The sequence below is a fragment of the Pristiophorus japonicus genome, unplaced genomic scaffold (genome assembly GCF_044704955.1).
Source record: "Pristiophorus japonicus isolate sPriJap1 unplaced genomic scaffold, sPriJap1.hap1 HAP1_SCAFFOLD_694, whole genome shotgun sequence".
Classification (NCBI taxonomy): domain Eukaryota; kingdom Metazoa; phylum Chordata; class Chondrichthyes; family Pristiophoridae; genus Pristiophorus; species Pristiophorus japonicus.
In genome coordinates, this window is record NW_027254607.1 from 1 (window position 1) to 23,703 (window position 23,703).

At 54.1% G+C, this 23,703-nt stretch overlaps 1 protein-coding gene across 1 annotated transcript in view; it reads right to left on the reverse strand.

Annotated features, from left to right (window-relative positions):
• Nucleotides 1-1,296: 1,296 nt before the first annotated feature.
• The window catches only part of LOC139256204 (guanine nucleotide exchange factor VAV2-like), a gene marked incomplete at both ends in the record, with an annotated part of 251,207 nt that continues 228,800 nt past the window's right edge, over nucleotides 1,297-23,703 (reverse strand). The window contains 5 exons of the mRNA XM_070874152.1: nucleotides 1,297-1,382; nucleotides 2,728-2,814; nucleotides 17,776-17,844; nucleotides 18,363-18,458; nucleotides 20,946-21,045. Of these exons, the coding sequence (XP_070730253.1) occupies nucleotides 1,297-1,382; nucleotides 2,728-2,814; nucleotides 17,776-17,844; nucleotides 18,363-18,458; nucleotides 20,946-21,045 (438 nt within the window). The remainder of the gene's footprint in view (nucleotides 1,383-2,727; nucleotides 2,815-17,775; nucleotides 17,845-18,362; nucleotides 18,459-20,945; nucleotides 21,046-23,703) is intronic.

Below are 23,703 nucleotides of genomic sequence, written 5' to 3' on the forward strand. Positions count from 1 at the left end.
CCCCGACACTGACACTGCCCCCCGACACTGCTCCCCCCGACACTGACACTGCCCCCCCGACCTGCCCCCCCCCCCCCCGACACTGACACTGCTCCCCCGACACTGCCCCCCCCCCCCGACACTGACACTGCCCCCCGGACACTGACACTGCTCCCCCCGACACTGCTCCCCCAACCGACACTGACACTGCTCCCCGACACTGCCCCCCCCCGACACTGCCCCCCCCGACACTGCTCCCCCCCCGACACTGACACTGCCCCCCGGACACTGACACTGCTCCCCCCCGACACTGACACTGCCCCCCGGACACTGACACTGCTCCCCCCCGACACTGACACTGCCCCCCCGACACTGCTCCCCCCCGACACTGACACTGCTCCCCGACACTGCCCCCCCCGACACTGACACTGCTCCCCCCGGACACTGACACTGCTCCCCCCGACACTGACACTGCCTCCCCCCACACTGACACTGCTCCCCCCCGACACTGACACTGCCCCCCCGGCACTGACACTGCTCCCCCCCGACACTGACACTGCGCACTGCCTCCCTGCAGCTCCATGCCCCGACACTGACACTGCCCCCGGACACTGACACTGCTCCCCCGACACTGACACTGCCCGGACCTGACACTGCTCCCCCCCGGACACTGACACTGCTCCCCCGACACTGCTCCCCCCGACACTGACACTGCCCCCGGACACTGACACTGCTCCCCCGACACTGACACTGCTCCCCCGACACTGCTCCCCCCCGACACTGACACTGCTCCCCCGACACTGCTCCCCCCGACACTGACACTGCTCCCCCCCGACACTGACACTGCTCCCCCGACACTGCTCCCCCCCGACACTGACACTGCTCCCCCGACACTGCTCCCCCCCGACACTGACACTGCTCCCCCCCGACACTGACACTGCTCCCCCGACACTGCTCCCCCCCGACACTGACACTGCCCCCCGACACTGCTCCCCCCCGACACTGACACTGCCCCCCGACACTGCCCCCCCCCCCCGACACTGACACTGCTCCCCCGACACTGCCCCCCCCCCCCCGACACTGACACTGCCCCCCGGACACTGACACTGCTCCCCCGACACTGCTCCCCACCGACACTGACACTGCTCCCCCGACACTGCCCCCCCCCCGACACTGCACCCCCCCGACACTGACGCCACCCCCCCGCCCCCCCCCACCGGGATTTCTCCACTCCCTGCCTCTAGCCCACTGACCCCTGACCCAGGCAGCTCTGCACCCAGACCCGACCCCCGGCCCGCTCGCCCCCGGCCCACTCACCGATCCTGTTTTGTTCGGTTAACAATGGAACAGACTTTCAATTCCCCATCAATCTTCGGTCTCCCATAATTTGCCAGCGATGTTTGCTGTGAAAACAATGTGAGGCTCCGATAAACCCCAGTCCCAGAGACATCGCAAACCACCCCCCCCCGAAAATCCACAGCACTCCCTGAAAACCCCCAACTCGTCCCCAAAAACCCTCAGCCCCCCCGAAAACCCACAGCCACCCACCACCACCGAAAACCCCAGCCCCCTGAAAACGGCCAGCTCCACCCCTCCCCCTCCCCCCCCCGGGTTCAGCAAGCTGTGTCCGTGAATCTGTGAATCACCACCTTGCATTAGTGTGTTTAATATTGAACTAATATTCCAAGGAGCTTCATAGAAACGCGGGAAACGAAGCAAATAACTTGAAAAATCAACAAAAAAAAACCTGAGCTCCCAACATTAGGAACATCGGAACAGGAGGAGGCCATTTTAAAAAATTCATTCAGGGTATGTGGGCATCGCCAGCAAGACCAGCATTTATTGCCCATTCCCAATTGCCCCCGAGAAGGCGGGGGGGTGAGCCCCTTCAATATAACCGAGAGGCTCGTGGGTAATTTTTGGGGGTAGTTGACAGTCAACCAGCTTGGGGAGTGTCTGGAGACACCTATAGGCCAGACTGGGTAAGGACGGCAGATTTCCTTCCCTGAAGGATATTAGTAAACCAGATGGGTTTTTAACAACAATCTGGTAGTTTCCTGATCAACATTTTTATTCCAGATTTACATAATTATTTGAATTAAAATTCCTCAGCTGCAGTGGTAAGAGTTGAACTCATGTCCCTGCATCACTAGTCCAGTTACATTACCACTGTGCTATGCCATTCAGCCCCTCGAGCCTGTTACACAGGAACAGGAGGAGGCCATTCAGCCCCTCGAGCCTGTTCCGCCATTGAATCAGATTATAGCTGATCTGTACCTGAACTCCACTTCCTCACCTTGGTTCCCAATCACTTAATGCCCTCTCCCAACAAAACCTTATCCATCTCAGTTTTGAAATTTTCAATTGACCCCAATCCTTGGAGGAGAGAGTTCCAGATTCCCACTGCCCTTTGTGTGAAGAAGTGCTTCCTGACATCACCCCTGAATGGCCTGGCTCTAATTGTAAGGTGCTGCCCCTTGTTCTGGACTCCCCCCACTCCAGGAAATAGTTTCTCTCTCTCTACCCGATCGAATCCTTTAATCATCTTAAACACCTCGATCAGATCGCCCCTTAACCTTCTACACTCGAGGGAACACAAGCCCAGTCTGTGCAACCTGTCCTCTTAATTTAACCCTTTTATACCCGGTACCATTCTGGTGAATCTGCGCTGCTCCCCTTCCAAGGCCAATGTCTCGTCAATGTGACCTTGTTGTTCTAAAGATCTGTCAGATTTTCCCTCAAACTCACCAGATTCTCGATCGAACACTGGAATTCAGAGATCTTCTTCAAAGTCTCGTTGTCCCTTTTAACTTCATTGATGTACATTGCCAGATCCTGCAATGGAACCATACACCCAGTTACCTCCCACACCAGTGCCCGCTGGCAAGGTACGCAATTACGCTCCATTTTACCGGCGATGTGGATCTGACCTCAATATTCGGACCAGTCTCTATTTCCTTGCCTAATTACGCAGAATGACATGGGATATACAGCACAGAAACAAGCCATTCATAATAACTAAGAAATAGGAGCAGGAGTCGGCCATTTGACCTCTCGAGCCTGCTCCGCCATTCAATAAGATCATGGCTGATCTGATCTTGGCCTCAACTCCACTTCCCTGCCCGCTCCCCATAACCCTGGACTCCCCTGTCGTTCAAAAATCTGTCTTATCTCCACCTTGAATATATTCAATGCCCCAGCCTCCACAGCTCTCTGGGGCAGAGAATTCCAAAGATTCACGACCCTCAGAGAGAAGAAATTCCTCATCTCCATCTTAAATGGGAGACCCTTTATTCTGAAACTATTCCCCCATGAGGGGAAACATCCTCTCAACATGCTGCCCAACCAGACCACGCTGCCGTTTATGCTCAACTCGAGCCCCTTCCGTCCTTCCTCATCTAACTCTCTCAGCATAATCCTCTATTCCCTTCTCACTTGTGTGTTTGTCTAACCTACCCTTACATCACATCTATGGTTTTCGCCTCAACTACTCCTTGAAGTACCAAGTTCCACATTCTCAACACTATTTGGGTAAAAAGATTTCTTCTGAATTTCCTTTTGGATTTATTTGTGATTTTCTTGTAGTGATGGCCTGAATTCTGGCAGTTCCCAGCTCCACATGGCACTGGGTGAGTGATTGTGGTACACCTCCTGCAGTCCCAGTGACGGGGTCTAGGTGGCGACCTTGTACACCCATTGATATCGACCGACTCACTGCAGTGCGTTCCTTTGTTAACAAATTCCCCCCCACCCCGGGGCTGGGGTTTCACAGGGGCCTGCTGCCCCACCTGCCCCCGCCACCCCCCCCCCAGGGCTGGGGTTTCACAGGGGCCGCCCGCCCCGGGCTGAGGTTCCACAGGCACCGCCCGCCGAAAGGCCCATTGTTCCTGTGTGAGCCCCGACAGTGAGCGTCAGCTGAATATTCGACCACGAGTGCATCACAGGGGGCCTGATCCCATTCTCTGGGCAGGGCAGGGCAGTATGACGGGGAGACACAGCGTGACGACAGCGTGACGGGGGGGAACACAGCGTGACGACAGCGTGACGGGGGGAAACACAGCGTGACGGGGGGAACACAGCGTGACGGGGGGAACACAGCGTGACGGGGGGAACACAGCGTGACGGGGGAACACAGCGTGACGGGGGGAACACAGCGTGACGGGGGGAACACAGCGTGACGGGGGGAACACAGCGTGACGGGGGGAACACAGCGTGACGGGGGAACACAGCGTGACGGGGGGACACAGCGTGACGGGGGGAACACAGTGTGACGGGAGAACACAGCGTGACGGGGGGAACACAGCGTGACGGGAGAACACAGCGTGACGGGAGAACACAGCGTGACGGGAGGAACACAGCGTGACGGGGGGAACACAGCGTGACGGGGGGAACACAGCGTGACGGGAGGAACACAGCGTGACGGGGGGAACACAGTGTGACGGGGGGAACACAGCGTGACGGGGGGAACACAGCGTGACGGGAGAACACAGCGTGACGGGGGAACACAGCGTGACGGGAGAACACAGCGTGACGGGGGGAACACAGTGTGACGGGAGAACACAGCGTGACGGGGGGAACACAGTGTGACGGGAGAACACAGCGTGACGGGGGGAACACAGTGTGACGGGAGAACACAGCGTGACGGGGGGAACACAGCGTGACGGGGGGAACACAGCGTGACGGGGGGAACACAGCGTGACGGGGGGAACACAGCGTGACGGGGGGGACACAGCGTGACGGGGGGGACACAGCGTGACGGGGGGAACACAGCGTGACGGGGGGAACACAGCGTGACGGGGGGAACACAGTGTGACGGGGGGGAACACAGCGTGACGGGGGGAACACAGTGTGACGGGAGAACACAGCGTGACGGGGGGAACACAGCGTGACGGGGGGAACACAGTGTGACGGGAGAACACAGCGTGACGGGGGGGACACAGCGTGACGGGGGGAACACAGCGTGACGGGGGGAACACAGCGTGACGGGGGGGACACAGCGTGACGGGGGGGACACAGCGTGACGGGGGGGACACAGCGTGACGGGGGGGACACAGCGTGACGGGGGGAACACAGCGTGACGGGGGGGACACAGCGTGACGGGGGGGAACACAGCGTGACGGGGGGAACACAGCGTGACGGGGGGGACACAGCGTGACGGGGGGGAACACAGCGTGACGGGGGGGACACAGCGTGACGGGGGGGAACACAGCGTGACGGGGGGGACACAGCGTGACGGGGGGGACACAGCGTGACGGGGGGGAACACAGCGTGACGGGGGGGAACACAGCGTGACGGGGGGAACACAGTGTGACGGGGGGAACACAGTGTGACGGGAGAACACAGCGTGACGGGGGGCAACACAGCGTGACGGGGGGAACACAGTGTGACGGGGGGACACAGCGTGACGGGAGAACACAGCGCGACGACAGCGTGACGGGGGAACACAGCGTGATGACAGCGTGACGGGGGAACACAGCGCGACGACAGCGTGACGGGGGAACACAGCGTGACGGGGGGAACACAGTGTGACGGGAGAACACAGCGTGACGGGGGGAACACAGCGTGACGGGGGGAACACAGTGTGACGGGGGAACACAGCGCGACGACAGCGTGACGGGGGAACACAGCGTGACGGAGAACACAGCGTGACGACAGCGTGACTGGGGAACACAGCGTGATGACAGCGTGACGGGGGAACACAGCGTGACGGGGGAACACAGCGCGACGACAGCGTGACTGGGGAACACAGCGTGATGACAGCGTGACGGGGGAACACAGCGTGACGACAGCGTGACGGGGGGACGCTGCTCCTTAACCCAGCGCTCTGAGATCCGTTAATTCTCACAAGCTGCGGACGGAGCCTGGTTTCCCCGGGAGGTGGGGGGATCGGGACGGGTGGTCACTCACTGACCATGTCACTGCTCCATGACGTCTGTGCTAGAGTCTCGCTGAATAAAGCTGAAGTCAGTGACATGGGGAATCAAACATGACAGGAAGCGTGCAGACACTGCTCCATACAGCACCAAAATATTCAAAACACAATCATATTTCACACTGAGTGAGCTGCTGATGTTAATCCAACCAGTCAATTCAGGCAAACAGCTACAAGCAGATACCAGAGCGGTATTAGAGTGAGAGCGAGGGGGTGGGGGATGGGGGAGAGAGGGATGAGGTGCAGATCTCAGAGAGGAACAAGATGAAAAACACGGATGGCCACCAGTGAGAAATTAGAACATAAGAAATAGGAGCAGGAGTCGGGCACCTGGCCCCTCGAGCCTGCTCCGCCATTCAATAAGATCATGGCTGAGCTGATCATGGACTCAGCCCCACTTCCCTGCCCGCTCCCCATAACCCTTTACTCCCTCATTGCTCAAAAATCTGTCTATCTCTGCCTTAAATATATTCAATGACCCAGCCTCCACAGCTCTCTGGGGCAGAGAATTCCACAGATTTATGACCCTCAGAGAAGAAATTTCTCATCTCAGTTTTAAATGGGCAGCCCCTTATTCTGAGACTATGTTCCCCATCAGTGGAAACATCCTCTCTACATTCACCTTGTCAAGCCCCCTCATAATCTAATACGTTTCGATAAGATCACCTCTCATTCTTCTGAATTCCAATGAGTAGAGGACCAACCACCTCAACCTTTCCTTATAAGTCAACCCCCTCATCTCCGGAATCAACTGAGTGAACCTTCTCTGAACTGCCTCCAAAGCAAGTATTTCCTTTCATAAATATGGAAACCAAAATGGTCATGTATTCAACCAGCATTGTAACCCATGTATAATCTGACCTAAGTTGTACACTGTGAGAACAATGACCACTAGGTGGAAGACACTCCTAACCTGGACCTTCAGGTATAAAAGGGGAAGCTCCACCCACCTTCATCACTTGAGTGCTAAGGAATAAAGGACAGGTCACAGACTGACCTTCTCTCAAGCATGGGCCTCGTGTGCATTTATACTGTATAGTAAGGACGTATCAATGGCGATGAGAAACTGGGATTTAAACCACGCGAGCATGGCCACTAGCAGAACAGACGAGAGATACTGTGTTAAGGAATGGTTGGGACAGAGATTCAACATTGTTAAAGCAGCACACAGTTCTCCAGGCAGACAAGGGACAATGGGGCCATCAACACCTGTTAATGGCGCACTTAAGGACAGTCACAGGGGCAGTCAGGGACGATCGACTGGCAAGGGACCTTTTGTTTCCAACAACAGCTCATGCTGGAGGCATGGAGGCACACACTCAGCCGGAGTTTGGAGAGATGAGCAAAATACTTGCAGAAATTGCAGAAATGAACACTGGGGGAAATCGCTGGAAGCTGAAGTTCAGCGAGTTCATGTGGAGCACGTATACAGTTCATACACCAGGACGCCACCGATAATGATGAAAGTGCTCCTCAATGGCATCCCAGTATCAATGGAGCTAGACACGGGGGCCAGCCAGTCCCTGATGGGTATCAAACAGTTCGAAAAGTTGTGGGCGTCCAAGGCCAGGAGGCCAAAATTATCGCCGATTGACGCACAGCTACGGACATACACAAAGGAGATCATTCCGGTGCTAGGCAGCACCATGGTAGTCGTGACCCACAAAGATTCGGAGAACAGGTTGCCACTCTGGGTTGTCCCGGGGGACGGTCCCGCACTACTGGGGAGGAGTTGGCTTGCTGTCATGAACTGGAAATGGGGCGATTTCAATGCAATTTCCTCTGTGGAGCGAGTATTATGCTCACAGATCCTGGACAAATTTGACTCATTATTTCAACCCGGCAATTGCATTTTCATGGGGGCCAAGGTAGTGATTCACATAAACCCGGACGCCAGGCCAGTACACCACAAGGCCAGAGCGGTGCCGTACGTGATGCGGGAAAAGATAGAAGGCGAATTGGACCGCCTGCTGAGGGAAGGCATCATCTCGCCAGTCGAATTCAGTGACTGGGGGAGCCCGATTGTGCCGGTACTCAAGGCGGATGGGTCGGTCAGGATATGTGGTGATTACAAGGCCACCATCAATCGGGTGTCACTCCAAGACCAGTACCCGCTACCGGGAGCGGAGGACCTCTTTGCGACGCTATCCGGTGGCAAACTTTTTTCAAAATTGGATCTGACCTCAGCTTACATGACCCAGGAGCTGGTGAGTGAGTCGAAGAAGCTGACCACCATCACGACATACAAGGGGTTGTTTGAGTACAACAGATGTCCATTCGGGATTCGCTCGGCTGCTGCGATCTTCCAACGAAATATGGAAAGCCTCCTCAAGTCGATTCCAGAGACGGTGGTTTTTCAGGACGACATCCTCATCACGGGTTACGATACTGAAGAACACCTCCACAACCTGGAGGAGGTGCTACGCAGACTGGACCGGGTAGGGCTGTGACTGAAAAAGGCGGAGTGCGTCTTCCTAGCTCCAGAGGTAGAATTCCTGGGGATGAGGGTAGCAGCAGATGGGATCAGCCATACTGCATCCAAGACGGAAGCGATCCAGAGAGCACCCAGACCCCGTAACACGACGGAGCTGCTGAACTATTTTGGTAACTTTCTTCCCAAATTGAGCAGGCTGCTAGAGCCGCTACACGTGCTCCTACGCAAAGGTCGCGAATGGGTCTGGGGGGACATCCAGGAAAGGGCTTTTAATAGAGCACGCAATTTGTTATGTTCCAACAATCTGTTAACGCTATATGACCCATGTAAGAAACTTGTGTTAACGTGCGCTGCGTCGTCCTATGGTGTCGGGTGTGTGTTGCAGCATGTCAATGCCAAGGGTCAGTTACAGTCGGTAGCTTCTGCCTCCAGAAGTCTGTCCCAGGCAGAAAGGGGCTACGGGATGGTAGAAAAGGAAGCGCTAGCATGTGTATGTGCGGTAAAGAAAATGCACCAGTACCTGTTTGGCAGGAAATTTGAGCTGGAGACAGATCACAAACCCCTAACGTCCCTTTTGGCCGACAATAAGGCCATAAATGCAAACGCATCGGCCCACATAGAGAGATGGGCACTCACATTAGCCGCCTATGACTACACAATTCGGCACAGACCGGGCACCGAAAACTCAGCAGGCTCCCACTAGCCACCACTGAGGGGGCTACCGAGCATGCTGCCGAGATGGTCATGGCTGTTGAAGCTTTCGGAAGCGAAGGCTCACCAGTGACAGCCCATCAGATTAAAGTCTGGACAAATAGAGACCCGCTATTGTCTCTAGTCAAGAAATGTGTCCTGAATGGGGACTGGGCAGCCACGTACGGGGCATGCCCTGAGGAATTTAAATCATTTCACAGGCGCAGGGATGAACTCTCGATTCAGGCCGATTGCCTACTGTGGGAAAACCGCGTACAGATGGGCAGAGAGGTGTTCATCAGAGAACTCCACAATGAGCACCCGGGCATTGTCATGATGAAGGCAATTGCCAGGTCACACGTTTGGTGGCCAGGGATAGACGCAGATCTGGAACTTTGTGTTCGCAGGTGCAACACATGTGTCCAGCTGGGCCATACGCCCAGGGAAGCCCCCCTTAGCCCCTGGTTCTGGCCCGCCAAACCTTGGTCACGCATCCATGTGGACTACGCAGGTCCTTTCATGGGAAAAATGTTTTTGGTTGTAGTAGACGCCTACTCCAAATGGATTGTGTGTGTCATTTTAAATTCAAGCACATCCTCTGCCACGGTAGAAAGTCTACGGGCAATGTTCGCCACCCACGGTCTACTGGACATCTTGGTCAGCGACAATGGCCCGTGCTTCACAAGCACGGAGTTCCAGGACTTCATGGCAGGCAATGGAATTAACCATGTTAGAACGGCACCGTTCAAGCCGGCCTCAAACGGCCAGGCAGAACAAGCAGTGCAGATAATCAAACAGGGGATGCTCAGAATCCAAGGGGGTTCCCTACAAAGACACTTATCATGCCTCCTGTTGGCCTACAGATCCCGACCACACTCGCTCACAGGGGTTCCACCCGCAGAGCTACAAATGAAAAGGACGCTCAAAACCCGATTATCCCTTATACACCCCACCATGAAAGAAATTGTCGAGAGCAGGCGCCAGTCACAATATGACTACCATGACAGGAATGCGAGAGGGCGATGTATTGATGTAAATGACCCTGTTTTTGTCCTCAACTACGCTGCAGGGCCCAAATGGCTCGCAGGCACTGTGATTGCCAAAGAGGGAAATAGGATTCTGGTAGTTAAACTTACCAATGGACAAATCTGCCACAAACATGTGGATCAAACAAAAGGAAGGTTCAGCAACCCCATAGAAGAAGCAGAGGAAGAACACGATATAGAGTTCACTCCCCCACAGGTGACCGAACACCGGAACCAAAGGGAGGAGAGCCCAGTCACTGTGGGCAGTCCGGACAGGCCTGAGGCACCGCAAACAGCAGACACTCAGGCTAGCGCCCAACAACCGGAGCCCCAACTCAGGCGCTCTACAAGAGAGCGTAAACCACCAGAGAGACTCAACCTGTGATCCCAATAAGACTTTGGGGGGGGAAGGTGATGTCATGTATTCAACCAGCATTGTAACCCATGTATAAGCTGACCTAAGTTGTACACTGTGAGAACAATGACCACAAGGTGGTGAACTTGTGGGAGACACTCCTAACCTGGACCTTCAGATATAAAAGGGGAAGCTCCACCCACTTCCATCACTTGAGTGTTATGGAATAAAGGACAGGTCACAGACTGACCTTCTCTCAAGCATGGGCCTCGTGTGCATTTATACTGTGTAGTAAGGACATATCAAAAACTGTACGCAGTATTCCAGGTGTGGCTTCACCAATACCCTGTATAACTATAGCAAGACTTCCTTGCTTTTATACTCCATCCCCTTTGCAGTAAAGGCCAAGATTCCATTGGCCTTCCTGGTCATTTTCTGTACCTGCATACAAACCTTTTGTGTTTCATGCACAAGTAGCCCAAGGTCCCGCTGTACTGCAGCACTTTGCAATTTTTCTCCATTTAAATAATAACTTGTTCTTTGTTTTTTTCTGCCGAAGTGCTTGACCTCATACTTTCCAACATTATACTCCATCTGCCAAATTTTTGTCCACTCACTTAGCCTGTCTGTCCTTTTGCAGATTTTTTGTGTCCTCCTCACACACTGCTTTTACTCCCATCTTTGTATCGTCAGCAAACTTGGCTACATTACACTCAGACCTTTCTCCAAGTCGTTAATATAGATGGTAAATAGTTGGGGTCCCAGCACTGAACCCTGCGGCACCCCACTAGTTACTGGTTGCCAACCCGAGAATGAAAGGGGGCAAATACAGCCTGCTTCGTCCAAAACCCAACCCTAAACCCAATCACCCAAACCTCATCGTCCCAAACCCCATCACCCATCATGTATCCTACATGGTTATTGCTTGTACTATTAGAAGGTGTGCCAGCAGAGGGCACTGCTGTGGGAGACTTGTTGGTGCCAGGACATGGACCACGTACAGTAGACACCTCAACTGGGCAGGCCACATAGTCCGCATGCCAGACACGAGACTCCCAAAGCAAGTGCTCTACTCAGAACTCCTTCATGGCAAACGAGCCAAAGGTGGGCAGTGGAAACGCGACAAGAACACCCTCAAAGCCTCCCTGATAAAGTGCAACATCCCCACTGGCACCTGGGAGTCCCTGGCCCAAGGCCGCCCTAAGTGCAGGAAGAGCATCCGAGAGGGCGCTGAGCACCTCGAGTCTCAACAGCGAGAGCATGCAGAAATCAAGCGCAGGCTGCTGAAAGAGCGTGCGGCAAACCTGTCCCACCCTCCCCTTCCCTCAACAACTATCTGTCCCACCTGTGACAGAGTGTGGCTCTCGTATCGGACTGTTCAGCCACTAAAGAACTCACTTCAGGGGTGAAAGCAAGTCTTCCTCGATTCCGAGGGACTGCCTATGATGATGATGATGATGATGTGCCAGGCCTAGTATAAAAGGCAGGTCACCAGGTATGATCCTCACTCTGGAGTTACTTTAAATGGACTAAGGTCACGACAGTTCAAGCACAATACATTGTCTCGTGGAGTCATTATTAGAGCATCTGAAGACATAACAATTGGCGACGAGATTACGGACCTTCACACGGAAATGGCTAACTTTGGTACGTTGCAGCAGTTCGCCGATGTTGATGATTGGGAAGCCTTTGTCACAGCAAACGACCTGGCAGGCGACAATACGGCCACACTGGCTGATAAGCACAGAGCTATCCTGCGAACCAGTTGTGGGCCCACCGTCTATGGCCTCGTAAGGGACTTGCTGGCACTAGCGAAGACAACGACCAAGACATACGAGGAGCTTGTAACGCTGATCCAAGAACAGCTCAAGCCCAAAGAGAGTATCCTTACAGCCAGACACCTGCTCTACACCCACCGACAGCCCGAAGGCCAGGAAATCGGGAAATATGCTGCCGACCTCAGGAGGCTGGCGGCACCGTGTGATTTCGGCGACCACCTCACCAAAGCGCTGCGGGATATCTTTGTCATCAGAATCGTCCATGAGGGCCTTCTTCGTAAGCTACTATCTGCGGATAACAGAGTCACACTGCAGAAGGCCATCGCCGTGAGCCAAGCATTCATGACCCCAACCTGCGGCTCTATGCGGATGACTCATCCTCAAGACTCAAACTTGGCAGGTACCTTGCACAGAGTGGCGCCTTTTAGAGGATGGACTGTAAAACATCAATCTTCTCAGAGGAGAGAGACAAGCCCCACCGAGTCCCTTAACTCAGAGTCTGCCGAGGGAGGCTAATCGAGTAGCACCATGCTGGTGTGCGGTGGGAATCACAGGGCTCACCAGTGCCGTTTTAAAGACTATGTGTGTAAAGGCTGCAGCACAAAGGGCCACCTCCAGCGAACGTGTAAAAGAAATAGGACTCACTGTGTTGATGAAGCGTCTGCAGATGGCCATGAATCCAGCGCGGATTATGAAGCGATATAGACGCAGCTCAGCCCCACAATGAGGTATATAACATGTTTATCTGCACCACCGAATGTTCTCCGTTGAGGATGGAAGTCGAGATAGATGGCGTTCCAGTCTTCATGGAAGTGGACACGGGGGTGAGCCAGTCAGTAATGAATCAAGAAGCCTTTGAGAGGCTATGGGACAATCAAACTGAACGACCCAAGTTGCTCCCGGTTCAGGCAAAGCTGCGCATCTACACTGATGAAATTATCCCAGTCGTTGGTAGTGCGAATGTAAAGGTACTCCATGATGGCGCGGTGCACAAGTTACCACTGTGGATTGTTGCAGGTGATGGACCACCACTACTCGGAAGAAGGTGGATGGAGAAGATCCATTGGAGCTGGGAAGATTTCATCCCTCCAGCGATCGACGTCATCCGCACTCAGAGGCAAAGCAAGCCCTCACCTGAGGGTGGACCTGGCACCAGAGAGCAGACCAGCACAGCACCCAAGGCACAGACTGCTCAGCATGACTGCATGGAGATGATCCAGCTGAGACAACCTGAACGCACCTTCCAGGTTCCAGTGGCAGGACTCCGGAGGAAGAAAATCGGATCCAAAGGTGACTCCCAGCTTCGGTGGCAGAACCTGGGGAGAAGAGGATCACCGCAGTCGACATCGTGGATGGAGGAAAGATGGCGCCCAAACCACGAGGTGAGGCGCTGAAGAAAAAGATGGCGGCGGCCAGACCACGAGGTGCAGCGCTGATGGAGCAACACGTGGTACCGAGCGAAGAAGAGGATTGGGGTAAAGATAGCAAGGCTCTCTTAAAGGAGGCCTGCAACCCACCACACTTAAAGGGACAGTTCCACACTCTCAATCAATGTCAGAGCAACAGTGAGTTAGATGTAAAATGTGCAATTGATGATCGAAATTGTGTACATGCAATAAGCAAAGAAAAGTCGCGTGATTGCGATTGGAGCTACAGGTTATTTATCATAAGTAATGAAACATTGTGCGATGTAGGATTTGAACTGCATACAGTCAATGCAGTGGGCAAACACCCAGCGGGAGCACACAGGTCCAGCGAGCTACCCAATGCTGTAATCTGCATCCCTGGGACCAGAGTGATGCACCACGGAGCGTGCCCACAAGCAGTTAATATATACAAGCTGCAGAGCAAGCGGTCTGAGGAGGGCAACGACACCGGTATCGATACCCTGCCCCTGATCGGCTCCACCTCTCAGGCACCCGATAGCACCAACCGCCATGAGCCTAAAAGAGCAAACCACGCTAAGGCGCAGCCCCCAGAACCTATCGCCACCAAGGCTACACCCGGGAATGAAGGGTCACCCGCAATGGTTCTCCCAAATGGGACTGGGACCAGCCAGGATCCCAAACCAAATAACGCCCAGGCAAGCGAGTCAGCAGCTCCCTGTGCACTGCCAGACGACTGCTCCTCAGGGAGCAGCAGCGACTCGGGGCGCAAGGATAGGACAGAGAGGTCACCTGCCCGACGCTAGGAGCAATGGCAATAGCCCTGAGAGCAGGCAACTTGAGACAGCTGGGTTCCCACTGCCAGCACTGGGCACCGCGCCATCACCAGACTAACTGGACACCATCCAGCAGTTCTGGCACTCATTATCAGAGCATCTGAAGGCAGCCCCAAACCCCAATTGCCCCAACCCCTTCGCCCCCAACCCCATCGCCCCAAACCCCATCGGCCCAATTGCCCCAACCCCTTCACCCCAACCCCATTGCCCCAAACCCCATCAGCCCAACTGCCCCAACCCCTTCGCCCCTAACCCCATTGCCCTTAATCCCATCGCCCCAAATCCAATCGACACCATCATCTCAAACCCCATCGACCCAAACCCAATTCCCCCAAACCCCATCGCCCCAAACCCAATTCCCCTAGTCCTCATCGCCCCAAACCCAATTCCCACAAACCCCATTGCCCCAAACCCAATTCCCCCAGTCCCCATCGCCCCAAACCCAATTCCCACAAAACCCATCGCCCCCAAACCCAATTCCCCCAGTCCCAATCGCCCCAAACCCAATTCCCACAAAACCCATTGCCCCAAACCCCATCACCTCAAACCCCATCGCCCCATCATCTCAAACCCCATCGCTCCAAACCCCATCGGCACCATCATCTCAAACCCCATTGCCCCAAACCCCATCGGCCCAATTGCCCCAACCCCTTTGTCCCAACCCCATCACCTCAAACCCCATCGCCCCATCATCTCAAACCCCATCACCCAAACCCCATCGACACCATCATCTCAAACCCCATTGCCCCAAACCCCATTGGCCCAATTGCCCCAGACCCCATCGCCCCAAACCCCATCACCCCAAACCCAATCGACACATCATCTCAAACCCCATCACATCAAACCCAATTCTGACAAACCCCATTGCCCCAAACCCCATCAGCCCAATTGCCCAAACCCCTTCGCCCCAAACCCAATCGACACCATCATCTCAAACCCCATCGCCCCAAACCCAATTCCCACAAACCCCGTTGCCCCAAACCCCATCGGCCCAATTGCCCCAACCCCTTCGCCCCAACCCCATCACCCCAAACCCCATCGCCACCATCATCTCAAACCCCATCGCCCCAAACACCATCGCTCCAAACCCCATCGGCCCAATCCCTTTGTCCCAAACCCCATCGCCCTGAACCCCATCGAAACCATCATCTCAATACTCATCGCCCAAAACCCCATTACCCCAAACCCAATTCCCCCAAATCCCATCACCCCAAACCCAATTCCCCCAAACCCCATCACCCCAAACCCAATTCCCCCAAATCCCAACACCCTAAACCTGATCATTCCAATCATCCCAAAATCCAATTGCCCCCATCGTCCCAAATCCAATTGCCCCCATCGTCCCAAATCGCATCGGCCCAAAACCTAACTCCCCCAAACTCAGTCACCCCAAACACAATCCTCCCAAACTCCATCGCCCCAAACCCCACCCCCCCAAGCTCAATCATCCCAAACCCCATCGGCCCCAAACCCCATTGCTCCAAATTCAGGTGAATGAAAATTTTAAAAGTCAAAGAATAAGGAGAAGACAGTAGAGCAGGATAGCACTGGGGAAAATGAAAACCAGAGAGTGCCAGAATGTATAAACATAAAGGTGAATCAGAAAGTGGAGTCAAAGCAGGAAAAAAGGGTAAAAAAACTAATTTTAAAACTCTTTATCTGAATGCACGTAGCATTTATAACAAAATAGATGAGTTGACGGCACAAATAGATACAAATGGGTATGATCTGATAGCCATTACAGAGACGTGGTTGCAAGGTGACCTGGACTGGGAACTAAATATTGAGGGGTATTTGACAATTCGGAAGGATAGACAGAAAGGAAAAGGAGGTGGGGTAGCTCTGTTAATAAAGGATGACATCAGTGCGTTAGTGAGAAACGATATTGGCTCAGAAGATCAACATGTTGAATCAGTTTGGGTGGAGATAAGGAATAATAAGGGGAAAAGTCACTGGTGGGCGTGGTCTATAGGCCCCCTAACAGTAGCTACACTGTTGGACAGAGTATAAATCAAGAAATAATGTAGGCTTGTAAAAAAGGAACGGCAATAATCATGGGTGATTTTAACCTTCATATTGATTGGACAAAACAAATTGGCCAGGGTAGCTTTGAGGAAGAGTTCATAGTGTATATCCGGGATAGTTTCTTTGAACAGTAATTTGCGGAACCAACCAGGGAGCAGGCTATCTTCGATCTGGTACTGTGTAATGAGACAGATTCATAAACAATCTCGTAGTAAAGGATCCTCGAGGAATGAGTGACCATAACATGGTTGAATTTCAAATTCAGTTGGAGGGTGAGAAAGTTGGATCTCAAATCAGTGTCCTGATCTTAAATAAAGGAGACTACAAAGGTATGAGGGCAGAGGTGGCTAAAGTGGACTGGGAAAATAGATTAAAGAGTTGATGAGCAGTGGCAGACATTTAAGGGGATATTTCATAACTCTCAACAAAAATATATCCCAAAAAGGAAAGACTGTAAGAGAAGGGATAACCATCCGTGGCTAACTAAGGAAATAAGGGATGGTATCAAATTGAAAACAAGGCCATACAAAGTGGCCAAGACTAGTGGGAGACCAAAGGATTGGGAAACTTTTAAAAGCCAACAAAGAACAACTAAAAAAATGATAAAGAGAGGGAAGATAGATTATGAAAGTAAACAACAATTTGTGTTCTCTATGAAGATAGGTTGAGTAGGTTGGGCCGAGACACATTGGAGTTCAGAAGAATGAGAGGTCATTTTATCGAAACATATAAGATAATGAGAGGGCTTGACAAGGTGGATGCAAAGAGGATATTTCCACTCATTGGGGAAACAAAACTAGGGGACATAGTCTCAGAATAAGGGGCCGCCCATTTAAAATTGAGATGAGGAGGAATTTCTTCTCTCAGAGGGTTGTAAATCTGTGGAATTCTCTGCCCCAGAGAGCTGTGGAGGCTGGGACATTGAATATATTTAAGGTGGAGATGGACAGATTTTTGAATGATAAGAGAATAAAGGTTATGGGGAGCGGGCAGGGAAGTGGAGAAAAGGGTGAAAAAACAAATTTTAAAGCATTTTATCTGAATGAACGTAGCATTCGTAAGATCAGATCAGCCATGATCTTATTAAATGGCGGAGCAGGCTCGAGGGGCAGGGTGGCCTACTCCTGCTCCTGTTCAAACCCCATAACCCCAAACCCCATCGCCTCCAAGCCCAATCCTCCCAAACCCCATCGCCCCCCCCAAACCCCATCGCCCCCAAACCCAATCCTCCCAAACCCCATCGTCCTAAACCCCGCCCCCAAGCCCCATCCCCCCAAAGCCCATTCCCCCCAAAGCCCACTGCTCTTCTCGTTCGCGCAGAATCCTCTTGTCTCACCTGCATCGCCTCCAGTGCCTCCTTCAGTTGCTGCTTCTCAGGACGCTCGTTGGAGTGACTCAGCAGTTCCTAGGAGTGAAACACAAAGCAGGGTGTGAGCTGTACATCACTGCGCAGTGACGAGACCTTGTGCTGTTTGCTCGAGGTCTGAACGACATCACAGCCTCGAGCGGGAGGATCCTGGGCCAAGAAATCGATCGTTCCTTGTGAGTCAGGTAACACACGAGAACCTATGGAGGGCCAGTGACCCCTGACCTGCCCCATCAACCTCCAACTCCCCCATCTCAGTGACCCCTGACCCTCCCCATCGACCTACGACCCATCGCACCTACCTCTGACCGCCTCATTGATCTCCAACCCCCCTCCATTGCGCTGACCTCTGACCCCCCATCTCACTGACCTCCAACCCCCCATTGACCTCAAACCCCCCCCCCATCGCAGTGTCCTCTGACCCTCCCCATCGACCACCCCAATGACCTCCGACCCATCACACTGACTTCCGACCCGCCCATTGACCTCCAACCCCCCACTATCGCGCCCACCGCCAATCGGGGTGACCTGGGGCTGCAGTGGGAAGTTACACTTACCTTCAGTAGGAGGTGATACTTTAAAACCCGCTGCATGGGGACCACCAGCAGATCCTGAAGCTTGAACTTCCCCTCCTGAACTTTCAACGTGCACTCCTGGATCACAGGGAACAGAAATAGTCATTGAAACACGAGTTAGCATCGTGGAGAGGAAAGGTCCCTTTCACTGTGTCTCGATCCCACTGTTCAGTGATGGGCTGACAGTGGGAATCAGAGAGACGCTCCCCCAGACACGCAACATGCTGGGCAAGGAGAGCTCACAGGGCCGGGGGTCTCGCAGGGAGAGCTCACAGGGCCGGGGGTCTCGCAGGGAGAGCTCACAGGGCCGGGGGTCTCAGGGCAGGGAGAGCTCACAGGGCCGGGGGTCTCAGGGCAGGGGGAGCTCACAAGGCCAGGGGTCTCGGGGCAGGGAGAGCTCACAGGGCCGGGGGTCTCAGGGCAGGGAGAGCTCACAGGGCCGGGGGGCTCAGGGCAGGGAGAGCTCACAGGGACAGGGGGCTCGGGGCAGGGAGAGCTCACAGGGCCAGGGGGCTCAGGGCAGGGAGAGCTCACAGGGACAGGGGTCTCGGGGCAGGGGGAGCTCACAGGGCCGGGGGTCTCGGGGCAGGGAGAGCTCACAGGGCCGGGGGTCTCGGGGCAGGGAGAGCTCACAGGGACAGGGGTCTCGGGGCAGGGGGAGCTCACAAGGCCAGGGGTCTCGGGGCAGGGAGAGCTCACAGGGCCGGGGGGCTCAGGGCAGGGAGAGCTCACAGGGACAGGGGGCTCGGGGCAGGGGGAGCTCACAAGGACAGGGGGCTCGGGGCAGGTGGAGCTCACAGGGACAGGGGGCTCGGGGCAGGGGGAGCTCACAGGGACAGGGGGTCCCGGGGCAGGGAGAGCTCACAGGGCCGGGGGGCTCGGGGCAGGCAGAGCTCATAGGGACAGGGGGCTCGGGGCAGGGGGAGCTCACAGGGACAGGGGACTCAGGGCAGGGGGAGCTCACAGGGCCGGGGGTCTCGGGGCAGGGAGAGCTCACAGGGCCGGGGGTCTCAGGGCAGGGGGAGCACACTCAGGACTGGGGGGAGAGAAACAGCTAATGCTTGGAGGCGAGAAAGAGAGAGAGTATGTAAGGGGCGAGAGATAGAGAGAGAGAGAGAGTGTGGGAGGGGAAAGTGTGTGTAAGGGGCGAGAGAGAGTGTGTAAGGAGCAAGAGAGTGTGTAAAGAGAGAGAGAGAGTGTGTGTGCAAGGAGCGAGAGAGAGAGAATGTAAGGGGTGAAAGAGAGAGAGAGAATGTCAAAGGAGCGAGAGAGAGAGCGTGCAAGGAGCGAGAGAGTGTGTGCAAGGAGCGAGAAAGAGAGAGAATACATAAGGGGAGAGAGAGAGAGAGTATGTAAGGGGCGAGAGAGAGAGAGAGAGTGTATGTGCAAGGAGCGAGAGAGAGAGTGTGTAAGGGGAGAGAGAGAGTGTGTGTGCGTGTAAGGGGCGAGAGAGAGAGTGTGTGTGCGTGTAAGGGGCGAGAGAGAGAGTGTGTAAGGGGCGAGAGAGAGAGTATGCAAGGGGCGAGAGAGAGAGTGTGTGTGTGTAAGGGGCGAGAGAGAGAGAGAGAGAGAGAGTGTGCAAGGGGAGAGAGAGAGAGAGTGTGTGTGTAAGGGGCGAGAGAGAGAGCGAGTGTGTGGAAGGGGTGAGAGAGAGAGCGAGTGTGTGTGAGGGGCGAGAGAGAAGGTGTGTAAGGGGCGAGAAAGAGTGTGCAAGGGGCAAGAGAGTGTGCAAGGAGCGAGAGAGAGAGAGAGAGAGAAAGACTGCAAGGGGCCAGAGAGAGTGTGTGTTTAAGGGGCGAGAGAGCAAAATAGAGTGTATAAGGGGCGCGAGAGAGAAAGTGTGTATGTAAGGGGCGAGAGAGAGAGAGCGAGTGTGTATAAGGGGCGAAAGAGAGAGCGAGTCTGTGTAAGGGGTGAGAGAGAGAGTATGTAAGGGGCGAGAGAGAGAGAGTGTGTGTGTAAGGGGCGAGAGAGAGAGAGTGTGCAAGGGGCGAGAGAGAGAGTGTGTGTAAGGGGCGAGAGAGAGAGCGAGTGCGTGTAAGGGGCGAGAGAGAGAGTATGCAAGGGGCGAGAGAGAGAGAGAGAGAGAGTGTGTGTGTAAGGGGAGAGAGAGAGAGAATGTGTGTGTAAGGGGCGAGAGGGAGAGCGAGTGTGTGTAAGGGACGAGAGAGAGAGAGAGTGTGTGTAAGGGGCGAGAGAGAGTGTGCAAGGGGCAAGAGAGAAAGAGTGTGCAAGGAACGAGAGAGAGAGAGAGAGAGAGAGAGAGAGAGACTGCAAGGGGCCAGAGAGAGTGTGTGTTTAAGGGGTGAGAGAGCGAGACAGAATGTATAAGGGGCGCGAGAGAGAGAGAGAGAGTGTGTGTGTGTGTGTGTGTGTGTGAGGGGCGAAAGAGAGAGAGAGAGAGAGAGAAAGTGTGTAAGGGGCGAGAAAGAGAGAGCGTGCAAGGAGTGAGAGAGAGAGAGTGTAAGGGGCGCTCCCCTCCAGTCCCTCCTCCCGCATCCCTTCCCATTCCCTTCCATCCCGTCTTGTATAACTCCCACTGTCAATGACTGCAGGTTTATTTACCTCGATTTTGTTCCGAATTTCTTCCCGAGACGCCAGGAGTTGGTCCAAGGTTTTTTGGGATGTTTCCATCTGGCTGCAATACTTTCCATAAATCAGAAGCCTGCGATCGGAAACATGCAGGGAGAAGAGGCGAGAGGAGTGAAGAGCACTCACGCACACACACACATCACACAGATACACGGGCACACACACACATCACACAGGTACATGGGCACACACACACATCACACAGGTACATGAGCACACACACATCACACAGATACACGGGCACACACACACATCACACAGATACACGGGCACACACACATATCACACAGGTACATGGGCACACACACACATCACACAGATACACGGGCACACACACACATCACACAGATACACGGGCACACACACATCATACAGATACACGGGCACACACACACATCACACAGATACACGGGCACACACACATCATACAGATACACGGGCACACACACACATCACACAGATACACGGGCACACACACACATCACACAGATACATGGGCACACACACACACATCACACAGATACACGGGCACACACACATATCATACACAGGTACATGGGCACACACACACATCACACAGATACACGGGCACACACACATATCATACACAGGTACATGGGCATACACACACATCACACAGATACACGGGCACACACACACATCACACAGATACACGGGCACACACACACATCACACAGATACACGGGCACACGCACACATCACACAGATACACGGGCACACACACATATCACACAGATACACGGGCACACACACACATCACACAGATACACGGGCACACACACATATCATACAGATACACGGGCACACACACACATCACACAGATACACGGGCACACACACATATCACACAGATACACGGGCACACACACACATCACACAGATACACGGGCACACACACACATCACACAGATACACGGGCACACACACACATCACACAGATACACAGGCACAGACACATATACACAGGTACACGGGCACACACACACATCACACAGATACACGGGCACAGACACATATCATACACAGGTACACGGGCACACACACACATCACACAGATACACGGGTACACACACACATCACACAGATACACGGGCACACACACACATCACACACAGCTCTAATTACAATTTAGTGGCTCCTGTGAGCAGATAATATAATCAGGGAGAACAGAATGGTATTTCCAGCTTATTATTACATTAACACTGAACCTCAAGGGTCCCAGTCCGGCAGAGTTTATTATATTTTATTATAATTCATTTATATTCTTTGTTATAAAACAGGATTTGATTGGACAAGTGATCTCCTGGAGTTAATGCTGCACTGGAGGCTTGTGATTTGCTGAGTGCAAGTGAGTGTTCAGCAAGTTTGATGATGGCTTCAGAGAATCTCGGAGCTGAAAACACTCGACGACCATCTCGACACCACACTGCCCCATCCTGAACTCTCTCCTCCTTCAGATACTGCTGCAATAGTTCAGATTTCCAGCATTTTGACATATTTTTAATAACTACATCTTGCTTTGTACATCAGCATAAGCAGACCCGCCATGGGAATATGCAGACCTGCCGCGGGAATACGCAGTCCCGCCGCGGGAATACGCAGAGAGAATTTATCGATCCCTAGAGCCCGTCCGTTCTGTGATATACTCCAGATGGCTCGTGGACTCTCTTAGCTCACATCGAGTGCAGCTCAACACGTTTTAGAATCAGAAGTTCAGTGCTTTAGCACTGCATGAGTCAGGATCGCCTACAGGCCAAGTCCTGCTGATCGCTCACAGGCCCAGTCCCCGCTGATATCCCACAGGCCCAGTCCCCGCTGATATCCCACAGGCCCAGTCCCCGCTGATATCCCACAGGCCCAGTCCCCGCTGATATCCCACAGGCCCAGTCCCCGCTGATATCCCACAGGCCCAGTCCCCGCTGATATCCCACAGGCCCAGTCCCCGCTGATATCCCACAGGCCCAGTCCCCGCTGATATCCCACAGGCCCAGTCCCCGCTGATATCCCACAGGCCCAGTCCCCGCTGATATCCCACAGGCCCAGTCCCCGCTGATATCCCACAGGCCCAGTCCCCGCTGATATCCCACAGGCCCAGTCCCCGCTGATATCCCACAGGCCCAGTCCCCGCTGATATCCCACAGGCCCAGTCCCCGCTGATATCCCACAGGCCCAGTCCCCGCTGCTATCCCACAGGGGGGATGGGTGGGCTCAGATGGGGGGATGGGAGGATGGGGTGGGGGACAGGGAGAGGGGATGGGTGGGGAGAAGGAGGGGGGGTCAGGTGAGGTGATGCGGAGGGGGGAAGGGGTCAGACTCGTGTCTCCAAATTCACACCAGTGGGAAGACTGAGCTTGTTCATATGGCAACGATGCAGCTTTTGCTTTGTGATGTAGTTAGAATTCCCGGGACTGACCCAGGATCAGATCCCACCCACAGTGACAGCCGAGGAGATCCGGAGCGTATCGGAGCGGACGACACACTGTGGATGAGGGAAGCTGTAATTACATCAAATCTCTGCCAACTCTTGGCTGAGCGGCTGTAACCGTGGCAGTGATAAATAGAGAGAGGGCAACAATTATCAGGAGCCTTCCTGTTCACATTGAGAATGTTTGGTAATTACAGGCGAGTGTGAAACTGCACGGAAATATTTAGCAGCAAGAATCTCAGTCAACAAACCCAGAAATTTTCGTTAACGAACAATCTGCTGAGT